General features: G+C 39.4%; 1 protein-coding gene across 1 annotated transcript; it reads left to right on the top strand.

Moving 5' to 3' along the window:
- Positions 1–4,427: 4,427 nt before the first annotated feature.
- On the top strand, positions 4,428–21,241 carry jazf1b (JAZF zinc finger 1b). The gene is made up of 5 exons (XM_080038899.1): positions 4,428–4,611; positions 16,568–16,640; positions 17,347–17,543; positions 18,628–18,797; positions 19,393–21,241. Exons 1-5 carry the CDS (start codon positions 4,497–4,499, stop codon positions 19,567–19,569), a joined length of 732 nt encoding a protein of 243 aa, XP_079895025.1. The 5' UTR covers positions 4,428–4,496; the 3' UTR covers positions 19,570–21,241.
- The last annotated feature ends 61 nt before the right edge of the window (positions 21,242–21,302 follow it).

The raw sequence follows: 21,302 nt of genomic DNA on the forward strand, positions 1-21,302 counted from the left end.
CAGCCCGTGCACAAGGTGAAGGAGGCTTAAGAATAAAATTAATTTTTTACATTTTTGTATAAAATAAAACACTGATTCAGAAAATGTTAAGTTCAATTAAAGATGGAAAGCTGTTGAAAAATGTACAGTAAAACCTTGTCTCCTGCTCTCCGTACCTTAAGAGATGATTGTGCATATGGGGATGGGAATTTTTGGGCTTTGAGTATTATTGCATGTTAGCAAGACAAGTAGTATGGCACTGTAAACAGACTGCACATTCAGGGTCAAGTTGCTAAACTCTGTTGACTTGTTGAGGCATAATAATGTACTTGGACAATGCAAAAATATTCATAGCTGTGACATAGTGATACAGTGGAAAACAACCAAATAACGTCTTCCTGTCCGGTGCTGGGGATCGAACCAACGACCTCATGATGATTACTGACAGTGATTACTATATTCTTTATATCAAAGTCTGGGGTGTGTTGCAAAAGAATATTAATGCACATAAAATTATAATGTTTGGTCATTTGTCATTCTCTGTTTTATGGTGTCAATGACAAAGCATCTATAAAAGTTGCTTCACTACACAGCATAAAATGTGGTTATAACTCTGTATGTTGTTGGAATGTTTTGTAGTTGAACTTCAACATAAGAGTAAGAAGGGAACTCTGCATGTGAATTTGTTTAAAACTATAAACATGACCCTCCCTCATCTTATAACTCTGGGTCTCGCAGCTTAAAGCTTTTAGAAAAGAATGATCAAATGATCAAAGGTTTGAACACCACATGGTGACATGGTTAGTCTTGGGTCATCACTTTAGAGCGTCACGATGGAACCAAGAGCCTTATTCAACAAAACACATGTGCTGGGAGGTTTCCAGTCGATAACCCCGCTGATATTCCTGCATTCAGACACTGAACCTTGTAACATTCACATTAGGTAGTTGAATGGTGCTGCCTTTGTGATGGCTCTTTAGATGTATTACAGTGTAGGATGATGTCCTCTGCGCTCAGCATTTGTGGGATAAGTACATCACTCTCTTGACATCTGGATTGGGCTTCTGTGTGAGCTCAAAGTGGATTATTTAAGGTTATTTGTAAAACCATTTATAAATGTTCTCTGGTTCGGACTTGAAAGGTGTCATATACTAAATGGACACTAATAACAATAACTTTGTGACATTCATTTTTAAGATTTAATTTGTATAACTTATTGCACAGTGTTGTTGTGTGAATAGTATTATGGATTAATTGTAGTTTCTATTACTTCCTTTATAATTTTACTTGGCCGGACACAGCCGTTATTTTATTAATGTCCCACAAAATATGAATTCATAAATAAACACGCTGATGATTTCAGCTTGAAATAAATTCTCTGGGGAGCTTTGGAGCTGGAAAACTTCAGCTCCAGAAACATTCTGCTATGTTTCAAGACATTTTAATGTTACATATAAAATGAGAAATGATATATGGTTTGGATGAGTCTCTATTGGGGGTTGTAGAGGCCAGAGGAATGCAGGTGCCTCTCTTTATGTGGGAGTGCATAACATCGGGGAAATTATCTTGTTGCTCACACTTGTTGGGTTGTTCAGGGCAAAAGGGTTTAGTCACTAAATTACTAAATACAATGTGCAATTTCCTTTATTTTTTTTTCACATTGACCTTAAAAACCTATTTATTCAATGTCAAGTGCAGACACAAAGAGACAGTGTGTGATGCTTTCAAAGTAATATCCCCCAGTGTTCTGAAGCAATACTGGAATAATTTGACCATCACTGTGGTGCCTGATCTAAGAATGCGTTGGGTCCAGTAAAGACCCATTACACCATTATCAGCCATACACTCAACGTGACTGCACAGGTCAAATGAATGTAACAAAATGCACACAAAAAAGTAAGTACGTTTATCTTATAGTGCTGTCATGTTGTATTTTTTAAATTGATAACTGGCCTATTTGCAGAAGACCTGCACCTCTAGAAGGAGATTATACATTTCCATAGGTGCACACAAGATTGTTATTATACCAAGGGTGTATTTTACATGTACATTGTGGAGACTTCCTTTAATGCATTTTTAGTTATTGAAACACTTCTCTTCAGGCTTTAAAACGTTTTTGATTTTGTGAATAACACGACACAATATCTTTCATGTTGTTCTAACAAGCGCTTTCAGTAAAAAAAAATTGGCCCCACAAACATAAAAAACTTATTCCGTGCACAACTGCATTCATACAAAATTGCTAGCTCTTTATGCGTGACTGCACCTGATTTATCAAAATAAGGTGTTCATTTCTTGCTCTTTTTTATCTCCAAAAACAGTAGGGGAGAGTGGCCTAAGTTGTGCAACTTTTCATTCAAAGTGACTTTAAAGTGAGGCCTTGACAGTAAAGTCTCCAACTCAAATATGTACATATATTTCAGGGTGTTGTGCATCCCTGGCAATAAAAACTTTGGATCTGGAATAAACTGTTGAAGAAATATAGCTTTAGGAAAAAAAGTTGTCTTGTTGCACAACTTGCCCCCGGTGTGGTGTAAGTTGTGCAGTTGGAGAGAATACCATGGGGTGAATTGTGCCATTGATATATATCTCATAAACTGTAATGCAAGACAAATCCATTAGACAATCACTTATTTAAGGTGTATTTAAAGTAAATAAAGTAAATAGTTGACAAAGATTGAAGGTACATTTTCTTAAACAAGGCCTAGCAGATCTAGGTGGTTTTACCTGCAAAGCTCACAATGACAAAGTCACCATCATCATCTTTCTGGCCATCTGAACTCTCATCAGTGGTGTCGTTAAGTGGAATTGAGATGTCACTCTCTTCTGAGCTACTGTAAACAATCACTTTCTTTTGGTGACCAGCGTATACAGCCATGCCACTGGCAGAACTCTCAGAAATGTACTTTGCACTAGTTGCTCCGTGCTTGTGGAACCAACTGCCACCTGACAAATGTGATTCCCCCTACATTTCTGCCTTTAAATCAAGGCTCAAAACCCATATGTACACCCTGGCGTTCCCCCCCCCCCCCCCCCCCCCCCCCATTAACTATCTTACCTCTGCACTACTATCTGTGTTTATGTGGATGTATGGGCTTTATGTCTTTTATTTTGGTTATTGTTATTTTACCTTCATTTTTTACCTACTGAATGCACTATACAGCACTTTGGACAGTGCAAACTGTCATAAATGTGCTTTTATAAATACATTTTACTTACTTATATAACTCATCTAGGCCCTTTGGCACAAATCACCCCAACCCCAGACATTTGGATAATAAGCATGATGCAGCAGTTTAGGGCTGACATCGTGCTAACTGTATAGACTCAAAGTGTAGCATACCAAAGCATGTAGCATAATTTTGAGAAAGTTATGGAAGACTCCTTAATTACTGCACAAAGAAAAAACATGACTCCTTTTTATCTACAGACCAACACTGCCACACTGTGGTCATAAGATGTTTCGGCTACTTGTTGATCCAGTGTTGGATTTGGGCCACTACTGTAACATTAGCATCCATGACTGAAAATACAGACTACTAACAAAATATTACTCACTTTTTTAGTTGTTTTTTACATTTCAGTACAGATAGCCTACACATTGAACAAATACAGATTTAGTTAACACACAAACTAGAGTGAAACAACAGACACCATATAGGAAGGAAGCGATGCATGGGAGGCAAATTGAACAAGGAAAGACTCAAGCTGCAAACAAAACAGAGAGTTGGAATGATTCAATAGTAGCCTACGGTAATAGCCAAGTAGCTATAATCCGTCTTTCCCCTACATCCTGCCAACTGTACTAACTACACAAACTATGTCAAGTTAGAGGAAATTAAAATAAGAAGAGCTTCCTCTCAACATTTTACAAATAAAACTTGAACTATTTCAGAGTTATTGTAGTCTATGTGTAAAATAGTTGATCTACTATTGAAGTTGAGAAGCTTGCATTGAAAGTCACTTAATATGTTTATTACATAGCCTACTAGGCTATTAGGCTATTTCTTGGTTGCAGCTTCACAATTTGTGTGCTATAGGCTACTTTATTCCAATCCGTAGTCCTAATTGGTCATTAAGGCTGGTGGCCACAATATAAAAGGTTTCGAAGTCCTTTGGTGTGTTACAACCGATGTAGCCTAGTCCAATAAGCTATTTTGTTTGTTAAGTTTGTTTGTTCGCCACAACTTTAAATCAGCCTAAATATCAAACTAGGCTAGATAAATTCACAAGGTTTAGATAAAATACGCATCAACTAATATTGAATTTGTATAGCCTCATTCAAATTAAGCCTACAACTGTGTATGCTTGTCTAATAAAAGCATAGAATAAAAGCCAAAGTGTCTTACTTCCGGTTTCGTCGTCGCTCTCCAGCTGCTTTGACGCAGCTCGGAGCAGTAACCGAACCGCCCCCGCCGTTCCAGCTGTTCCCACCGCTGTCCGCCTGCTGTTTCCCCGCTGCTCGCCGCCACCTCCGCCGCTGGTTGCCTGGCCCCATTTCCAATGCAGCAGCGACCATGACAGGCATCGCCGCTGCCTCTTTCTTCTCCAATGCTTGCAGGTTCGGAGGCTGCGGACTTCACTTCGACACTCTGGCCGAGCTCATCGTGCACATCGAGGATAACCACATCGGTAAGAGCCGAAAAGCAGCCTAATGAGCACCGAAGCTAGCAATGGCCGATGTTTGCAACCAGCAGGAGTGGTTACGTTAGCAAGCTAGCAAGTTACTTCCTGCGTCCTGACAACCCTGTTGCTAGGTGTGGTGGCTGTTGGTGTTTCTGTGCTGATAATACAGTTCGTGTCGTGTTCACCAGACGCATTTCTGTATCAACGCCAAACTGCGGCAACACCAACCGAGGTGCTCTGATACACCGACAGGAAGATAGAGTTTCTTCATGCTCAGTGGGTTCGCTCCATCGCTCGTGCATCATTATAACAGCGCAAGGCCCTGCAAACCTCGGAAACGTCGTGCCTAAACTTGCAGTGAGCATGAGCCAAAGAAGATGCACTGATTATTATTCTATAGCTCGGTTCAATCCGCATGACAACATCATACAACTTGCTGGAAATAAGGATACACTCGAAAACCAGTTAACTGTTGAATTAATCACTTTATCAAGCGGTTTGTTTCTAATAATAATGTAGTTTAATAATAATGTAGGTAATGGGCTATTGCATTCTATATGTGGCCTAGTTGGCCTATCTTTGCAACTATTGTTGCATATTTCAAAGATCCACAATGTTTCCACCATATAGATAGTAGCCTATATAGCCTAAAAGGTTTCCACATGTATCCTGCCTATTACCGTTTAAAATCAATTTAGGTTAGTTATTTTTCTGATATTATTATTCTTAGGCTACTGTCGTGTTTGACCAGTTATGAAATTAACATTCGCATTTAAAAAAAAAACATAAACATTTATAGCCTATTTTCATATTGATTTTTTTTATTCATTATTCTGATTATTATAGCTATATCATCAGTAGGCTATGGACAATTCACAATTCAGAAGGTATCATACTGTATATTCTTACATTAGTGACATAATAAGTATGGTTTTTATATTATCTTTACTTTTTTTGTCAGAAATGTGTTCAGTTTAACACACATTTTAAATGGCAAAAACATACCATAGCCTTATTCTTTTTTTATTGCCACATATGGAAAAAAAAATACGCATATCCCCATGTGTGTGATATTGTGATCATAAGATGTCATCCGACAAAGATGGGGAAATATCAGATACTATGTAGGTTTCTGAAAAGAAAATAATAAAAGGTTTGAATCATGTTCATGTACAATTGTGCTAAAGGCCAAATCCCATTATTATATAACTTTCTGAAAATGGCAATGTACTACAAGCCAGTATGTATAGAGACTGTGTTGTTTATCATAGCAATGTAGGCTATAGATTTGCACATTGTTGCTTTATGTCCAGAACTGCAACACACAGTCAGAACAATAATAGTTTTATTATGTTTATGTTGTATTGCCTTCAAATAATATCCAATCCCACATGAGTGTTGTTATACAGTACACCTACACCAGGTAATACCATGGTTAGCACTGCCATATGTCCCAACACAATCAACAGCGCCACCTCTGGTTGAGGCAAGACAATAACAAAAGAGCTCCCTATGGGGTTGACTATTCATTACAGGTAAATTTAAATAAAATTAAAAATGTAAATCCTTAATGGTTCACTCTCTGATTTGCAAAATTGAAGATAACTGTTTGAAGAATTTGTGTGACAATGAAAGACCGATTAGAAACGGTGCACATTTTAAGCTGTACTCTGATTCTGCCGTATTTGAATTACGTTGTTGTTTCTAGTGGCTGTACATGTAATTGCAGGTGCTTCTGCACCAGAGTTTTTTTTTTCCCAAACCAAATATTATAAAGTCAGAAGATTGGCAGTTCGCACCTGCACAATGCTTTCTCTGTGTGTTCTATTCCACCATTGTGACCCAGAGGTTATGAGAAGTAAGCTACAGACGGAAAGTTTGTACGCTACAGCAGTCGGCACTCCGCAGTGACAACACTCAGGCATACATACCTGCTGCGTTTGATTGTATATGGGAAATGGGGAACTTCAGACACGGCAGCTCACACATGATGCAGAATGACCTTTTCATCAATTTTGAAAGCGTGGGACCTAGGACCATGTCTTATAAAAACCATAGACTGTATACAAAAGACAAAAACTAATGTACTGAAATGCACACAGGTCGGAACTCAGTACTATTGAGTCTGAAGCTCCCATGTCCCAAGTACAAGGGAATGCACCGCTGCAGCGTGGGAGGGGAGCCACCGACACACTAGTATTACTGGGCAAAGCACCGCTTTCATCAGTGGGTCATATGTTCAATCCCCATTGTTTTAACTCACTATTTGATAGATAGGAACTTAACAGACTTGAACATCTTAAAGAGTATAACTGTAAATGGAGCATCAGTTACTTTAGTTTATTATGAACTAATGTGGCCTAATATTTATTTTATAGTCAAATCACTTTAGTTGCATAGTAAATGTTCCACATGTGTTTAAAAGCTTTGAACCATTTCATGTGTGTAGACAGCCCTTTATATTCTCCCTGTGCAATGTGTGCATAGGTGGAAACTTATTAAAGATTAGATTTAGCATTCATATCTTTTAACAAAGTCTAATCTAGAAACATTGTATTGCCCTCTTTGCAGTGTGTCTCTTTTAGTTCCTACATCTGGTCAACTATATATTTCAGACTCTTATTATTGAAGCTGACAAGGCCAAGCTGTCTCTGTTGCGCTTGTTTGTTGCTTGACTGGCTTTAATACCCTCTGCCCTGTGATTGTGTGCTGTGCATGTGTCCGAGGTGTGAGCCTTAGAGGAAAAAAGACTTCCAAATGACTTATTGGGGAATAATGAGGCAATTAGTTGGCTCCGAGTGGAAAAACTTTGCTGCCACCCCTGCTTTGTCCGCTGGCCTAGGCCCACTCTGAGAAGTGCGAAATCTTGCGCAGTGTGCCAAGCGCCTGTGAAGCATAATTACAGAGAGAGTGCTTGATTTGGCCTGTCTTCCTCCTCATCTGGTGGCCTGCTGCTTGAAGCACATTCTCTTTATAATTAGGCGTCTGGAAAACAAGCGCACATTCTTGTTCCTCCCAGTGTTTCCCTGCCGACCTGCTGGTCAGGTATGTGAACAAGAGGTGGCGCTGCACTGCTGCTGCTTGAGGGAGCTTTCCTTCTTGAGATGGCTGGACTTAACAGTTATGGTGGATATTGTTTGCCAAGACTTACTTCCTCTACTCATTTAACAGTACAGTAGAACACATCATAATCCTTCCAGGGTAGTGTTGTACCTATACATTGCTGTTCTTTGAGGAGATTATTACTTTATTAGCTTTAAAAATATGAGAAACCCCAAAACTTGTTTGGTCATTCTTGATGATGTACAGATTAAATCCCTGTTATAAGATTTTGATTTGAATATACATAGGAACACAAACATTACAATCCCCCCCCCCCACACACACACACACATACAGACACACACTCAACAAATAATAATAATTGAATCTCATGAAACAATTTCCAGCCCATGGGGGATAAAACAAACTCAAATGGATCTACTATATTTTTCCACCCTCATGACACCAGTTGATTGTGTGAGTGCTGGGTGGTCCACTATACTTTAGTCAACAAATTCAGTTAAAGTTAAGAGAGGAGATGCTAATGAGCCCCAAGGTAAGACCAGGGAAAAGTTTAGTCATGTTAGGCTTGAAAGATCTCCTCAATGGTCGGTTTGTTGCCAATTCTCCCTAAAGCCTAATTTAGTAGATTTTGCCCACCCCCCCTCCCAAAAAAAAATCTGCACGGAAGTAATACATTTGGGAAGCAGTAACCAGTTCCCTGATCTGTGCACCTGGTGGGCCTAATTACATTTCCCCATCCCCCGACACCACTGCTCCTGTTCCTGTTCCTGTTCGGGGACTGCGACCGATAAAACATTCCTCATAGGAGATAATGTACCGCCTATGTTGGCATCACAGGACATGCGCGTGTAGTTTCGATGCAGACCATGTGTCATATTTTTTTGTTACATTTATTACTGTATTAATGAGATTTTGCTGTAGTCAAATGCTACAGGTATGAGAGTCCCTCTTTTAGAACAGTGACATACATTAAAGTCTTTAAAAGCCTTATTGAACCTATTAATTTGTGACATTTCATGTATTGTCTTGTCAAATAAATTAAATTAACATTCATCAATAGTCTGAGAATATAATCAGCAGACTCTTTTATATACAGTCTATGTCAGCAGATCGATCCAAATGAAAATAATCATTGCATATCAAAGAAACATATGAGTGTGGGTTTTTGTACATTTCCCTTTATGTTTAGTATGAATGCTTATCATTTATATGTTTTAATTTTTTTCTCTCAGTTCTAAACATATTTATAATAGTTCAACCTCCACAAGTTTTTTTTTTCTTTCAGTAACCAGCAAAGGCAACTTACACATGGATCTTGACTTTAATTTCCTACTCAGAGGTCACATCATAATGAATTACCTGTGCCACTACTTCTGCTAATGTCCCCCGCTGCTCAGAGCCGCCATAAACATGTCACCGTAATGCTCACCACTCTGCTCTAGCCAGACACTGGTGGAAATGAGAGGTGTGTGTGTGTGTGTGTGTGTGTGTGTGTGTGTGTGTGTGTGTGTGTGTGTGTGTGTGTGTGTGTGTGTGTGTGTGTGTGTGTGTGTGTGTGTGTGTGTGTGTGTGTGTGTGTGTGTGTGTGTGTGTGTGTGTGTGTGTGTGTGTGTGTGTGTGTGTGTGTGTGTGGGGGGGGCAGAGGGTAGTGGAGGGCGTAAGGAGAGAGCAGCTGGCGTCACTTCCCCCGTTTGCCTTAGGAAGGCTGTGTGATAGTCCCTTAGTTTCCTGTTGCGGGCCATCATAAGGGCCCTAATGAGAACATGTTACAGTTTTTTCCGATTGCTAAAGCACAGTGGGCACAACTGAAACCACAAGTGCAAAACTCTTAACACAATGTTCATCACTAAAACCCATCAGTGCAATTCAGTTCATTTTGCCTCCAAAAGTCACTCACAGCAACAAAACTCTTCATACATGTCTCAAAACAAGCTCACCGGTGCAAAACACTGGCAACATGTTACAATGAAAAACACACATTGACACACACAACACACAGACTTAAAAAACACTAACAACAAGCAGCAAAACATAAAAGATGAACTTTTGATATTTAAAATCTTTGAGGTATAAATGATCTGAGTGATTTCAAATAAAACACTTTCATTAGAAAATACTGTAAGAGTAACATATTTCCATTTGACCATACCATATTGTTTAGGTAAAACAAGAGTAAATGAAAACAGAGCAATTTGATTCAGTATCTCATGGCCTGAGTGAGTCCAACCTGACTTGCTACACAGTAGCTCCATAACTAGGACATTTGGACTGGACAACAGGCAATATTTTACTACTTGCTAGTCAGAGGATGGCATTGCATGTGATGTGGATAAGGCAATGTGCTTTTTTAAGCTTTTCTATTTTTATTTTCATGTGTCTAGATAAACTTTACAGTAGGCTAGCATATCAATATTTCAAAAAGTCTGTTTAAAAAAGATATAAAATATAGATAAGATATAAAAAGATATTTCTAAATTCAAAAACCTTACAAAGTTCTAAAAACATCTGTGTTTTGCATAAAGCACATCCATGTATACTGTTGCTGCTTTGAAAGAGTAATTCAAATGGTGCATGTGTGTATCATATTGATGCTAAAAACTGTTTTGAAAAGGGAGTGTAAGGTTTGGTTTCAAGAGTTTCCTTTTGTGCAATACATACGAAAAACAAAAAACCAAAATGTAATAGAGTATAATCTCTCATACAGAGTGGGTGAGAACTGTTAGGTTCCTCCCTATCTTCAGCATTGAGCCTCACATTTTACAGTGATAAACATCATATCTTACATGTATTTTCTTTTTTCTCTGTATGGAGGTATGTTTAGGGCAGCAAACCAGTCTGTGATTCATTGGAACGCCACATTACAGTTTTTGCCGATCGCTAAAGCACAGTGGGCACAACTGAAACCACATGTGCAAAACTCTTAACACAGTGTTCATCACTAAAACCCATCTGTGCAATTCAGTTAATTTCGCCTCCAAAAATCACTCACAGCAACAAAACTCTTCATACATGTCTCAAAACAAGCTCACTGGTGCAAACACTGGCAACATGTTACAATGAAAAACACACATTGACACACACAACACACAGACTTAAAAAACACTAACAACGAGCAGCAAAATATAAAAGATGAACTTTTGATATTTAAAGTCAAATCTTTGAAGTTTAAATGATCCGACTGATTTCACATACACATGTAAAACAATATTTCATGAGAAAACAAGATGAAATTTGATGACTGTAGTGTACCATATGACAAGAATGAATGACAAACACAGCAATTTGGTGCTATACAGTATCTTTTATTTTTTACTAAAAAAAAATAAAAGATACTGTATGCAACAAAAACTCCTGAATTGATATCTACAAAGATCTCATCGTCTGCCAGCACTCTCTCTTTAATTTCCCGCAGTTTTATAGCATTGTTGGCAACAACCATGTCAACAATTGCTATTTCCTGCGCATCAGTAAATATTCTGCCTCTTCCTCCAGTGGGAGGCAATCTTTGGATCCTATTGTATATACAGTAATAGAAAAATATCAATATTATAAAACACATTTAGAAAGAACAACTAAAAATGACCCTTTACATAGGCCTAGGCCTAGTTACAGGAATTCAGTTCATCATTTACTGTACTATAGGAATGCAGATCTTACCTGTTGGTTTCCCGGAAAATTCGAACAATTGATGCCACTGTTGATCGTATGATATTTGGTTGGACCCGTAAACCTGCCTCAGTCATTGAGAGACCATGGTGATAATGGTGGCCCTGATCTCATCAGAGACAGCAGCTCTTGCTCTTCCTTGTCCTCTTCCTCTCCCTCTTCCTCTTCCTGGTCCTCCTCGCATCATGACTCTCCCGGGCACCCTTCTCTGAACACCGACCTGTCTTTCTGGATCCATTTTTTCCCAAGAGATCTAAATTGTGAACCTGTCCCTTTTTATAGGTCCAACAGTAACTAGAAATTGTTATCAGCTGTGTATTTTATTTTATATATTGGTACTATTCTACTAAGATTTGCAATACATTTCAATATAGCTAATGCCAGAAGCCATCACTCTGTTTTGAATGTGCTCCTATGAGTTTTGAATACAGTGAGACAAATTCTGCAACATGTGTGTAAGCATTTGGCAAAAACTGTAAAAAAAAAGAATTGTAATAGGCCTACTTTATTTTCAAGTTTTGTGCTTTTAGCTGAAATTCAATAAGCTTTTTTATTTTACATATCGGTAATATTCTTGGTAATATTCTCCTACGATTTCAACACATTTCGATAAGGTAAATGCAGAATCCCATATTTTGTTTTGTATGAGTTCCTAAGAGTTTTGAGCACAGTGTCTTAGCAATTGAACATTTTGCCAGAAATACACAGTGTTTTGCAGGTTGTTGTTTATGAATGGGAGAAGAGTTCTTGAGTTTTGGTCAATGATGTTTCTGAATGCATTTTGCGTGAAATGAATGAAAAATGAAACACAGTTTGGAACCCATGGACTTCTGTAGTGCACACTGTGTTAAGTGTTTTGCACATGAGGTTTTAGTTGTGCCCACTGTGCTTTAGCAATCGGCAAAAACTGTATTGCATCATGTTTTATGCTCTCATACACTGAACCCACTCAGTGTACACTCCCATATACAAGTGTTACCCATAGACAGATAGTAGGTTTGGTGTAAGCTTTCATAAGTTGTATCCTGTTTTCCCTCGACCAAAAGCGAACTGCAATATTGCAATTTCAAGAAAATCGAAACCGTACATGGAAGCATTTTAGAGTATATCTCAGCGAAAAAATTATAGAGCTGTATTATACATTGTATACTTGTTCTGCTTGACTACCTCTCTTTACTTAATCCCACATCTGGCCTTTCCCCTTGTATATTAACCATCACTGAGGCTTAAAGGGACTGATTGTTTGCCTTTTGGGACTGGCGATGGTGGATAAATACCCTTGTATTGTCTCCCAGAAGGCTTCTAATAGTCGGCCACCTAGGTGGACCACCTGTGTAGTTTGATTAGAGGGGTTCCCATCTCTACTTGAGGCGCCTTCATCCTGGTTCTTGACTGCTGGTGGCCCCAAAAGACAAGCAGAGGCTGCGGGAGCTGGCCCCAGCAGGCCACACTCTCCCCAGTCCCCACCTGAGGTGTGTGTGATTTACAGCCTGTGGGAACAGTCTGATCCACTGCTGTTTGAGCCGTCGGTGAGCAGGCTGCCATTCCACCCCTGAAGGCTCATTAGGGATGTTAAGGGGGTATTTTCTGTGCACACACATACCAACACAAAGCGCTCAGAATAGTCTCTGCGCCACCTCCAGCTCTTAGCTGTGGAACAGTGCTGTTGTGAGTGTGTCTTTCCTACTCCGTGTTTTCATGACTTTGGCTAGAGAGTAAAGAGAGGTGTTCTGTCCCTTTTCACTGGGGATACATCCACTGTTAATGAAACACTTGCTTATGACTGAGGCCTTGAGAGAACCCTCCTGAGCCTAAGGCGCTGAATTTTAAGCTGTTCTAATGGTACATTCATGTGGTCCTTGGATGGTCCGAGTTTCCGAGATCTGAAGTCGTTCTTCTGACTTCGGTGTGTTCACTTGCATTTAAGCCGGAAAGTCGAAATGTAAGTTGTAACCAACAACAATGCTACGAAAAGGATGTGTGGACTGTATAAGCCTACTCACCCAGATTAAACTCAATGCTGATAATTTTTCCCAGTATTTTCATGCAAACGAAGAGCAAAGGAAATGATAGGTGAGCTGTGAAATAGGCTATGATTGATTTCAAATACGCAACAAGTTAATAATAAAACCATTAATATTAAAACCGTTAATAAACTAAACAGTAGGCAGAAATCAATTTGTCGACAAAGATTTCTGTTAGACATCTACGATGTGTGTTTCCCCTTGTGCACTTAAATTTGATTTGGGCTGAATTCTCTGGGTACCATCAACTTATCACCTTCATGGCAAAATTGAGTCAGTAGAGAATACTCTCTGTGCTGTGTTTCCTTTAAAGAGTTTGTGTCCATGCTTTCCTTTAACTCGTCCACAAACAAAGAAGTAATCTATACACAACACATAAACACATGTCCTGTTTCTTATTTATTTCTTGAATATGCCAGGGTTTCTAAAGTTTCCTATATTGGTCCCAGTTCTGTCTAGAATAAATATTTTTTGGTCAAAACCATTTACAGCAGGAGGACTGGAACATCATGTTTTTGTGAACGGTACTAAATCAAAGTTAACTTTGCTTAACCATTGTAATATTACCATTATTAATCTAACCAAGTCACGTACAAATACTATACCTCATTGCGATGCATCTGCTGTGGTCCTTCTTCTCAGACGTCATCAGTATTCACTCGCTTCCTAAACAAATGCTCGTGCCGCCAGCACGCGCCCGGGCACTGGTGTCAAAAAACACTACCGCTTTTGTCCAAAGGTGCCGCTAGAATCAACATAAACTATAAGCCTCAGTTAGCTAGTTGAAATTATCAAAGTAAACAAAACTAAATGTGACCAAGCAATCGACGCCAGTCTTCGATACTTGACAGTTACTCATTATTGATCGTGCATATGAATCTTAGTAGTTACTCATACAGTATTGACATTCAATATTCAGCACTAAGCTTGCCCCCTTAGACACACCTTGACAATTTGGAGTCTAATTAAAATATCACCATTAGATCTGTCTATGATGTGAGCAGCACTAACACCTAATACGTTGTTCCTTGGCACAAGGTCTTTGGTCCTGCAGAAAATATACCGCAAATCTGTTTTTAGGTGTTTTGTTCCAAACAAACAGGAATAAAAAGCTTATAATTGACTCTGACTCAGGCTTTTATTACAGCCTTACAAAGGTGTTGCTTGCCCATTTAACCAGGACAACTTTAATTACACTATTTCCATATGTTTTGTATCCATAGCCATGTTATCATTAAATGATATCAACTACGACAGGCCTATTTCTTTTTTTAAACTTGCTAAACAGATTATGTTAAAGCTACACTGTAGTCATTGTTCCTTTCAAAAGCAAACATTTTAATTTAACAAAAAGTAACAAATAGCCTTAGGTGTTAGTGTATAAAAGTGCTTGTGGATGGAAACACGCCATGGTTTTTAACCACATGGGGGTAGCAGCCTTTCACAGCTCTGTCAGAGGCAGACAGGGAGGCTCAGCTAGTAAGTGGTAGACACTGTTGTTTTATGGGGCATCTCTCTTCTCCCACATGGACGCCAGTGGGAAGAGTGTTTGAAGTCAAGCCCACTTCACCTCAGGGTGTGGAGATTGGCTATTGTTGTACATTTAGCACCACTGAGCAAGATGAATGTCTGGAGCACAGCATTGCAAAATGCACTCTGTAAAGTGTGGTCATGTATGAGCAATGTGGTGTCTGCATAGCAGCTTTTCGAAAAGTAAAATGGAATCGAAGTTTCAAACAGAAGGCACTTGCCATGTTGTGTTCTCTTATATTTTAAATAAAACAGTGAAGCTAGGAGATTATGGCTTTTTGCATTGCAATAGGGAAGTAGCCCAATCGTGCAGTAAAGAGCACTTAGGGCAAAATAACTAGTAGGAAAATAGGGACAAAGGACTACAGGAAACATGTTGGGTACACTGAGAAGTTTCTCCAGCAACACCAAACTAAACAGTGACGATAGTCTAGACAGTGGTTTATGACATCATGTTTGAACTAATTCTACTGCACATTGCCCAATATCCTGCATTTTGATTATTTTCACTCAAGAGTTTTTAATAGATGAATTACGATTAGTGAGAGTTGGATCCAAACGCAGACACTGACCAGGAGAGTGGAGTGTAAAAGGTTTATTGGTGGAATAGAAATAGTGGTGAGGACGGTCAGCACAGGCAAGGGAACGTTGGAGTGATGCTGGGAGGGAGAGCTGATTTAAGAAGTTGAGGGTGTGAGGTTTTAAGAAAAAGTAGGTTTAACACATGGAGTTCTTGTACTATACATGTTAATTTGTACTGTACGTGGGACAGATTAGAGATTGCCCATTGTGCACTGGGAGCAGGATGGGAAATCACATAATCTCAAAAGGAATCTAGTTGTCGTCTCTCGAATATAAGACCCCCTGCCTTTGCAAAATATTTTAGTCTGTGACCAAAAACCTGGACGTATGACACATTGTCTTTAGATGTGAGATGGTGTCAGACTTACAGTGAGTCTTTTCAAAGTATTTTCAGAGTCTTCTAGTGTATGGTTGGCATAACGGCCCGGGCTCAGCTGACTTGACTTATATGTCATGACATATAAGTCAAGTCAACTGAGCATGCATTCACATTAATACCTGGGATTTAACCAGTTCAACCACGGATTGCTTCTGTTTGCCACTGAGTGCACTGTTGGGGGGGAACATAGATATGGATTTAAAGAAGCAGAGAGGTTCAGTCACAAGAGCAGATTTCTTTTTTTACAGATGTTAAATGGGCCCGTAGAGATCAGATGATCCACCATTAAGATACAAACTAATTGTTTCCAATGTGTTTCAGTGTTCAATTTTGACAGACTCCATTTGAAAATTTTAAATGTTTTAATATATAAACAATGTTCCACAATGCCTTGGTAGTGCAAAATAAAACTGGGAGACTTTGTAGGTGGGAAGCCAGTGAGGGATCCTTGTCCCTGCACTAGTAACCTGTGGATGCTTGTTTTAAGAGGGGTTGGATCTATGAAGGGACAGTGTACCTCTGTGTATTGCATCCACCCAATGAGACAAAGATTACAGTGCAGGGGAAACTGGCCATCTGTAGAAAAGAATTATCTATTCCAAGTATAGCCTTTTATGACAAGATTTCACTTTCTGTAAAGCTACAGGATGTGCCATTGTTAAGAGTTATATATGGTACCAAATTCTTCCTATCTCTGTCTCTCTGACCTTCTCAGACACAGACCCCCGTCTTCTGGAGAAGCAGGAGCTGCAGCAGCCGACCTATGTTGCTCTCAGCTACATCAACCGGTAAAGAGAAGTAACTATTTTCCAGAAAAAAAACTGCTCAACGTTTAATTTTTTCATTGAAAATGATGAAAAACCTACTTTATAAAGCTGATATATTGACCACATTAATGTGATTAGTCTTTGCCTCCATTAAGAGTTTTTCATTAAGTTTTTCATTAAGTCAGGATTACTACTGTCAGTGCCCTATGAAGTGTTTGCCCCTATGAGGTTCTACCAGCAATCTCACATGTCCTCTGGTGGTGGATTGCTTAGATGAATTTCTTCAGTATTAGTTTTTTATATATATTACTCTAGGTCTATCCCAGTTGTCTTTGATATGGCTTGAATAGGGGCTCCAGTGGCAACTGCCTTCACAAACACATCTTGAAGGGGTTCTCGCTTAATTTGTTAATTCCACTTTTGCTTTAACAACGTCTATGTTAACATTTAAATTGTTATGATACACATTTACCAAATACTTAAATATCCATCATAAACCCTGGTGTTTGTTTTATGGGAACAGAACCAATGATGCCTTTTCCTTCCTGAGCATGTGTTCTACTACAGTAAAGTATAGTATAGTAAAAGCTTCATTAGTAAACTCTGTAAACATCAGGGCGGTCCTACACAAACAAGTCACTGATTGTGCATTGGATGAGATGAACCTCTTCTTGTTAAAGACTGCAAACCCCTGACCGGTCTTATGTCCTCCTACGTTTGGTTCCAGGTTCATGACAGAAGCGGCACGGCGGGAACACGACACCATGAAGAAGAAGGTTCAGCCCAAGTTGTCTCTGTCTCTGACGGGAAACATGTCTCGCATCAGTGTCTCCACCCCCCCACGCCACACCAGCGGAAACCTCACCCCTCCAGTCACGCCGCCCATCACCCCTTCCTCTTCCTTCCGCAGCAGCACTCCCACAGGTATACAACCATCCTTCACACACACTCACACACTCTTGGATTAGATGTCCAGTATTTAGGGACTACTAAGCAAGCAGCAGTGTAGTGATGTTGTAGGGGTTGAGGTGGAGTCAGCGATTATTGAGAAAAGCTTGTTTTCAAAATCGCCTTATGTCAAACACCTTTTGTGTTTTGTGTGCGTGTGCGTGTGTGTGTGTGTGTGCGTGCGCGCGCGGGCGCTGGAAAATAATCTGGTTTTATTACACAGCCTAAACTCTGTAAACAGGTATGTAAACAAAGGGTATGTAAACATAGAGGGGGCCCACAGTTGCTAACAACATGCCCGTTAATAGAGCGTAGGGTGTGTATTAACACTGGATTTGTTTTTTCAGCAAACACAAAGTAAGGACAGGTAGCCGTTCGTGAGGGGATGTTCACTGATTTTGGTAAATATGTATTGTGTCAACAAGTCTTCTCAAGAATCGCTTACTAATAAGCAACTAGGATGTCCATTTTCATGATACCATGCCACAATAATCCGCGTGCTGATGTAAATCGGAGTCTCTGGCAGCATACACAGTGATCTTACCCAGGAAAAGAGTCTGTGTCTTCCTATTCGTGTTTTGCTTTTCAGTAATCACAAGATTAACTTTCCTGTACGTTTTTTACATCAGCAGGAGAGCTTCGGAGACATCTTTTTAATAAAAATTCACATTCAAACTACGGAGAATTAGAAGTAGCTTCCACAGTCCAGCTGATTTGTCTGATTTATAGTGTACATTTGGGATGTTTTCCCATGTACTCATGTACTTATCTTGTGAAGTATGCGGTCTTTAATGCTCTTTCTTGTCTGGTTGGCTCTTGTGGTTTTGTAGCATACAGTATATCTTCTTGCATAACATCTTTAACTTACTAATAAGAACAATTGAAGCTTATTGACCCCAAGACTTCAATAAAATGCTTAAATTCTTTCCCACCATTGGCATGTTTCAGTCTTCCCAGAAAACGAAGGCTCAGAGGACAAGATTGCCACATCAGATTTGAGTCATGAAGTAGAGAAGAAAAGAAAACAGTTTGTATGAATGTCAGTTACTGTTTCCCACAGGTAGCGAGTGTGATGAGGAGGAGGTGGACTTTGAGGAATCCGATAGTGACGAGTCGTGGACCACAGAGAGCGCCATCAGCTCAGAGTCCATCCTCAGTTCTATGTGCATGAACGGAGGGGACGAGAAGCCTTTTGCTTGCCCCGTGCCAGGCTGTAAAAAGAGATACAAGGTAGGTTTCATTAAGCATATCTTCTTAGTATACACACCGTATTTGTATTACACAAACATTGAGGTATGTGATGTTACTTGCTCATGGAAAGGAGAATGTAAAAAAATCAAGATGGGGTCTTCGCTGTTAACGGTTGAAAATTAATCCTCAGTTGAGCATTAAAGCATGTCAACATCGATGCATGCATCGAGTTGTCTTCAGGAATGTGGAATTTTACAGGATTTCCCATCCACGTGTGGTGTGTCTGGTTGGGATAAATGGTGTGCAGCTTGAGAAAATGACATTGCCTACATGAATAACAGAGTTATGGGTGATGACTTATTCTGAAGCAGCAATAGGCATCTGTTTAAGGGCAGAACAAGATAGATTTGATATGAGAACATATTGTATTTATCCATATACTGTATAGCCTAATGTCACCAGACACCCATTATATACTGAATATAATGTATATACAGTATACATACAGTGTGTGTGTTTGTGTAAGAGATAGTTGTAGGAAGCTTAGGTTCTTATTATTGTACCGTTTATGTAAGAAGTAGATTTGGGAACATCAGCCAAAGGTTAAGTGTCATGTTTCTCTGTGTCATCACAGAATGTCAACGGGATCAAGTATCATGCCAAGAATGGCCATCGAACCCAGATAAGGGTGCGCAAACCCTTCAAGTGCCGGTGTGGGAAGAGCTACAAAACGTCTCAGGGCCTCCGCCACCACACCATCAACTTCCACCCACCCATCTCTACTGACATCATCCGCAAGATGCAGCAGTAGAGGCTGAGCCAGTGACCAGCACTCTCCTTCAGGTTTAATTCCCGAACCATCTGAACACCACCATCACCAGCATTCGCTGTTTCTCAACCCGTTACTCTCATCCTTCTCTCTCTCCCTCTCTTATCCCACTTTGTTATGACACTATGTTTGACTGCATGGTATAAATGTGGTAATAATCAACCTTAATTTTTCAGAATGTCAAATCTTTATGTAGTTCACAGTTTTGTATTTTGCACATTTATCATTTATCTAATAGACTATGTTTGTTTTTTTGTTTAGTTTTTTACACATGATGCTCGTTGGCTGTAAAGGCAGAGCAAGTCTGAGAAAACTGAGGAAAGATTTGGTTGTTTAACCGCCATCTCATTTGACCCTAAAAAGTGGGTGGAGGCAAAAGCAAAAAAAAAAAAATCTAAATTGTGTGCGGTGAGAAATCCAACCTGTAAACGGTTGTACATATTTCATTCTCTGTCAGATTTCATGTTGATAATCAGTTGTAAGACCTCCATTACTTTTCTTTCCATATCACAAGTATTCCAAAACCTCTTTGCATCTGCTTCCCTGCAAACAAGCTGTGTGTGTGTGTGTGTGTGTGTGTGTGTGTGTGTGTGTGTGTGTGTGTGTGTGTGTGTGTGTGTGTGTGTGTGTGTGTGTGTGTGTGTGTGTGTGTGTGTGTGTGTGTGTGTGTGTGTGTGTGTGTGTGTGTGTGTGTGTGCCAAAGGATGATCTCAGGTGACGTTTGCAAGCATTTCAGCACCACAATCCTGCCAAAGTGATCTGACAACTATGTGTGTCATGGTGACTTAATGTTCCTAGTCACTTCCCTGATGACTAAAGCAGTTTTCCTTGCTATTTTGAGGGTGGGATTAAAGCACTTTTTGTAACAAGTTGCCAACAAAACAGCATTTTTTTTTCTTCTTCTTTTGCCAAAATCTCGTTTCTGGTTCAGTAGCTACCAAAACGAGGCAAAAGGCCTTCGGTGCAGACGTTTGAAACGCTCCTCGGGAAGATGTTCACCAAACCTCCTGTGTATCAAGTATTCTGAGATTTCTGTATCTGTACAGTAGTTGCCTTGAATTGCAAACCATTCCAATCATACAGATCTTTGTATGGTTTCGTTTTGACATTAAGGACAAATTCAGTTGAAGAAATTCCACGGACAGCTCAGTTCAGACTGTGTTTGCTGTTCAAACATTGAGATTGTCCTCGTCGTTGATAGAATGAAAGGGGGCCAACATTAGCCTTGCATTTAGCACATGTTCACTCTCACAGACGTGCTGTTTGGGCTGTGAGAGAAACACATGCGGCCAACACCTTGTGCCATAATAATATAATGCCAGGTCATGTAGAACACTATTTAATCCCTGAAATAAATCAACCCCCCTGATGATTTATCAGCATTGAGCAATTAGGTTAACATCTACACTGCATGGATGTTGGTGTTAAGAAACTACAGTCCAATTAAGAACTGTAACAGTATTGTACTGCCTGTATGGAAGAACGTCTTTGATATATTGTATAGTGAATGTATTATGTGTTAAGTGCATTAAATTATATTTTCATATGTTTCTGGAGTTGTAAAAACAAAGTATAATTTGTATGTAAAAGGCTAAATAAGAGGTCATTTGGAGAAATGTACTATGGGGATGTACTGTATTTCTTTAAAAAAAAAGCTGCTTCATGTAAAACTTGTTACATTTAGAATAAAAGTTCCTCTTATGTGTGCCCAAAGA

Source organism: Ammodytes marinus, assembly GCF_949987685.1.
Source record: "Ammodytes marinus genome assembly, chromosome: 13".
Classification (NCBI taxonomy): domain Eukaryota; kingdom Metazoa; phylum Chordata; class Actinopteri; order Uranoscopiformes; family Ammodytidae; genus Ammodytes; species Ammodytes marinus.